The sequence below is a fragment of the Gekko japonicus genome, unplaced genomic scaffold (genome assembly GCF_001447785.1).
Source record: "Gekko japonicus isolate JY-2015 unplaced genomic scaffold, Gekko_japonicus_V1.1 scaffold7806, whole genome shotgun sequence".
Taxonomy (NCBI): Eukaryota; Metazoa; Chordata; class Lepidosauria; order Squamata; family Gekkonidae; genus Gekko; species Gekko japonicus.
This window is the reverse complement of record NW_015172799.1, coordinates 518-5,591: the sequence shown is the minus strand read 5'-3', so window position 1 is coordinate 5,591 and position 5,074 is coordinate 518. Positions and strand designations below refer to the sequence as shown.

The window sequence follows — 5,074 nt, the reverse complement described above, 5'->3', positions numbered from 1 at the left end:
CTGCACTCTCAAATTGTTTTATACAGTTCTTTCTTTCTTTTTCTTTCATGGAAACATCTTTCTTCTTTTTCAACGGTGTAAAGTTTAATTCAGTTATTTCCTTCTTTTGCTTGTCTTCCCGCTCCGTCTCCAAACTAACCACAGTTCGCAGATAGGGCATTGGCTCTTCCCTATTTTCCTTGATTTGTGATTTCAGATCAACATTTTGAAATTTCTTGCAAATATTTCTGCATGCTTCCTCTGCAGCCTTCCTCACCTGGTTGATCAAAAATTCCTTAAACTGATTCCGAGTTAGTTGGCCAAGTTCTACCAGTACAGTTTCTTTTGCTGGAATATCGTCAATCTCCCCTGCCATCGCCATTTTCCGAGCCTTTGCTCCACTCCTTTTCACAGCCACTCTTACATTCTCAAGATGGAGATAGCCTTTAAGAGGTCTTTTAATCAGGGTCTTCAGCAGTTAGTGAACAAACAGATACATACTCGCTCTCTTGTATTTGTTGCTTCTTGAAAATGAAACAAGATTAAAATGGGCGTTACAGCTTCCACAGCATGGTGAACCATGCTTCTCCCTTCTACACTCTTTGCCTTGGAACAGGTCGGTCTTGTCCCCTTCACCACCATTTGGGGGTTGTCCGATCCAGCTTCAGCACCCCAACCTCCCTTCAGGAAGACAGGCAAGGCCCCTGGCAGTCTCCCTCTCTCCTTCTTTTGCAGGAAAACAAGAAGATGGGACAGGTCGTCTACCTTTGTCTCCTGGGATGCTTGCTCTTGAACCGCTTGGTGGAAGGTGAGTGTTAGGTGAAATTGCTACGCAAACCATTTCCAAGTTATGTCCTGGCTCCCTTTAGTGTATAAACTGTGCTTCTCAGTGGGTCTCCACTGGATCCAGGTCAGTTCCTGGGCTTGGATCCTGCTAGTTGTCTAGGGTTCTTGCTCCCTTTGCAAACAGTTCTCTCTCTCTTACAGGTGCCAAGAATGGCACAGCAGTTGAAGCCCGTGCACGATGCCCTGCTGGTGTGCTCAACTACAAGCAGTTCTGCTACCAATATGATAATAGCTATGTCTCCTGGCATCTTGCAGAGGTAAGGGGTGGGGATTTCTTATTGTTCTACAATGGGGGAGGAGGCAAGGGGAGTTCCAGTGGAAGGCACAGGAAGTGTGAGCAGAGAAGCAGCATCAGGTAATTTGTGAGGGTCAGACTTCATGGGAAAGGCAGAATATTTTGGAGAAAGAGGATACTGGGAAAACCAATTTATTTATTTATTTATTTATACCTTCTGTGACAGAAATAAAGGTTTGGTGCAGGTAAAAAAAACAGCTGCTGAGTTACATGACTGAGAATGGTGGGGGCAAGATTGCTCGGGATTCTCAGTAAGTGACAGTTAACAGTTAACAGCTGACAGTTTAGAGCTGACAGTTGACAGAGTCAGTTGGAGGAGAGTTAGCTGAAGAGCTCTTGAGAAGAAAGGGGCCTCTGGAGCTGACTAAAATGGCAAGCCAGCAGTTTAAGGAAAACTGGGGCTGAATAACACTCCTAATTGGTACCCTCTAATAAGAGAGTGAAAGAAGAGGAGAAATAGTATAACTCCTCAGTGGTCACAAAACACCATATACACTGCTCCAAGGGAACCTGTAAGATGGTTATAGGAAGGACAAAGGATGTGGAGGAGACTGGAAAGGCTGGAGTAGTCACACCAGTTTATTTATTTATTAATCACATTTATACCCCACCCTCCCCAGAATGCAGGCTCAGGGTGGCTCAGGGAACCGGGCTGATAAAGTCCAAATGCTAACCACAGTCAGATACTAGAGAGTGGAATCATGAACATTTTCTGTGTACTAAAGGCAATCTGTGACAAACACACAGTGCGGTGTTTGTGCTGAGAGTGAGTTAAACTGCTCTGGTTCTAACCAGATTATATTTGATCTGGATAATCATGATCACACTTACCTCCATTATCCCATGGATGAGACGCTCCTGCAATCAGCTGCTATAAAACAGTTCAAAGGACTCACTCTTTGATTTATTGTGGATGACCTCCCAGCCTCCAAACTTTGGTTGGTCCATAAGCTGTCACTACTTACCTACCTACCTACCTACCTACCTACCTACCTACCTACCTTGTGGTACTCAGGCTGCAGTCACACACACTAAATCAGGGATGTTGAACTCATTTGTTATGAGGGCCAGATCTGACATAAATGAGACCTTGTTGGGCTGGGCCATGTGTGACATAAAATGTAACGCCAGGTAGCGGAGATATAAACTTTATAAAGGACACAAACACAAAGATTTTAACGTAAAATAAAAACATGCTTAAAACATTAACTCTGTAAGCTGCAAACCTACTTTTGATTTGCTGACATTCACCACAGAAATCTCATGCTCAGAGTTCTGAGTCCAGGACCCAGGTTTAAAACATGAAGTGGCTGAGCGATTAAGAGAGCCTGGCGAAGCAAGCTATGATGCAGCAGCAAAACTGGAAGCAGGAGATGCAGTTCCACTGTGGGCCTGATGGAAGCCCTCCGGGGGGGGCCTGATCCGGCCCCCGGGTCAAATGTTTGACACCCCTGCACTAAATAATCTACCTTCAATCCACTTTCAATGCTCTTTCCAACTTTCCAATGCGCTCTCTCTCTCTCTCTCTCTCTCTCTCTCTCTCTCTCTCTCTCTCTCACACACACACACACACACACACACACACACACACACACGTGTCATCCTTGTGACTGCAGCCAGGGCTTTCTTTCTGGAAAAAGAGGTGCCAGAACTCTCAAGAGGGAAATTTTCAATCTGTATACAAAAAACTCATGAAAGTTTAAACATTTTAAAAAGAATTTTGTCGAAGAGGTTCTGGAACTCCACTCTGGTGCATTCCCCCAGAAAAAAAGCCCTAGTACTACAGCACATCGTCTGTCAGGAAAGCCCAAAGGCCCTCTCTCCCCCTCTGCCTAAGGAACACGGTGCTCTCTTTATGCCCTTATGGGGGAAACACAGGCTGCTTTTTAAAAATGAAACAAATAGAGACAGCAATAGCAGAAGAAATCAGATCAAATGCCCCCCCAACCCCTCATGTCCCACCCCCACCATTATATGCCATTTCAATGGTGAATTTGTTTTGGTTTCATATCAGTTACAATAATTATGGAGCCCCTTTTTGTACTGATTATAATAAATATCAACAGAAATGCACAAGTCTAGCAATTGCAGGGAAATGCAGGGGCCGCACAACAGCAGCAATGTGTTGCAGGGTGTGTGTGAGGCATGATTCTGCACCACAGCAAACCAAAGGTTGTTTGCCATGTTGGGGCTGACTCTTTCCAGTCCTCTCACTGGGGGACTCGAAGTAGTAGTGACCCTCCCTCCACAGCAATGCAGACACATATGAGCTGTGGGTAACTGGGATGTCTTCTGTCTTCTCTTTGCAGGTCAGATGCCAGAGCATTGCTTCCGGTACCGAGGCCCACCTGGCTTCCATTGTTTCGCCAAATGAGGGGAAAATAGTTGCCTCCTACCTGAGTCGCAAGAGCGCCAGCAGTGTTTGGATCGGTCTGGAGGGGACACGCAGCTCTGGGGTAGGTGCCCCATTTAAGACCCTTTCCCACTGGCTTCCCCAGTGGATCCTATTGCAGTATTTGGCCACACCCCGAGAACGCCCTGTGATCTCTCTTCTTTGTCTGTCAGTGTTCAGTGGCCCACGAAAAGGGACCACCATCTCTGTGAAGTATTAATTCCTCCTCTCAATCCTCAGTATATGCCTATCACCTTTATTGGATGTGACCCTCCAACCAGAGAAGAAGCAACAACTACATACTTACAATCATAGAGTTGGAAGGGGACCATAGAGGCTCTCTAGTCCAGCCCCCTTCTCAATGCAGGATCAGCCTAGAGCATCCCTGGCAAGTGTTCGTCCAGCTGCTGCTTGAAGACTGCCAGGGAGGGGGAGCTCACCACCTCCCCAGGCAGCTGAGTCCACTGTTGCACAACTCTTTCCTTAACATTTAGTTTTCCTTAATATCCTTCCCGCCCTTCATTTTAACCCATGATCACGAGTCCTCTCCTCTGCTGCCCACAGGAACAGCTCCCTGCCCTCCTCCTCTAAGTGACACGGCCCTTCAAAGACTCCAAGAGAGCAATCCTGTCCCCCCTCCGCCTCCTCTTCTCCAGACTGAACATTCCCAAGTCCCTCAGCATCTCCTCATAGGGCTTCTTGGTCTCCAGGCCCCCGATCAGCCTTGTTGATCTCCTCTGCACACGCTCTATTCCATCCGCATCCTTTTTAAATGACTCGCGTCATTTATAATTTTTAAACAGCCACCTTGTTTCCCCTCCCCTTCAGCAGACTTTCAGTTAAGAAATAGCCCCAAAAGCTTTAGCTTTTTCCTACTACGGAAGAGGTGCTACAAGCCCTGAATCATTGGAGGTGTCTGCTGGCCTCCTTTCTCCTCCAGTTGCCTTTCCTAACAAGGTATTTTCTCTGTCTCCCTCCTCAGTACATGATCTGGGAATGGAGCGATGCTTCCCCTCTCAGTCTGTCTCTCTGGGATGCCAGCAGCCTCAGCGCCGCCATCTCCTCCTATGAATGTATCTCCATGGACAACATCCTGAACTCAAGTAAGACAGGGGGGTCTGGGCCAAGAAATTGGGGTGGGTGGGGCAGTGGGTGAGTGGGAGAAGAATGCTTAAGGGAGGAATTTGCTACTGTCTGTTGCCAAGACATCTGTTTTCTTAGGCCTATTTTTTGGCCGGAACACACTGGAACTGTGTTTCAGCTGTCTTCCAAGCCCGCCCCACCCGTCCCTCACCAGAAGCCCTGCTCTGCTCACCCCTCTGGCACCCCATTCTGCCTTCGCCGGGGAGAGCAGCAGGCGCCCTGGCTGTCCAGAGCAGGAGCCTGCACTGCTTCTGCTTCCAGCGCCTCGCCCTCGTGCTGGAGGAAGGGAGCCGAGCCACCCTGACAGCAGCCACCTGCAGTGCTTCTCACCCACTCCCTTCACTGCCTCCACGGCCTGACAAGACAGTGGCTCCACACAAAGGAAGCCGAGCTGGAGGAGCAGGAGGATAGCAGCAATG

At 47.9% G+C, this 5,074-nt stretch overlaps 1 protein-coding gene across 1 annotated transcript; it reads left to right on the top strand.

Annotated features, from left to right (window-relative positions):
* Positions 1-559: 559 nt before the first annotated feature.
* Positions 560-4,615, top strand: LOC107119375 (lithostathine-1-alpha-like; the record flags this gene model as incomplete). The annotated part of the gene is made up of 5 exons (XM_015421838.1): positions 560-595; positions 715-787; positions 967-1,082; positions 3,430-3,576; positions 4,495-4,615. Coding segments are annotated over exons 1-5 (493 nt in total), but the record flags the coding sequence as incomplete, so codon positions are not given.
* Between the last annotated feature and the right edge of the window lie 459 nt (positions 4,616-5,074).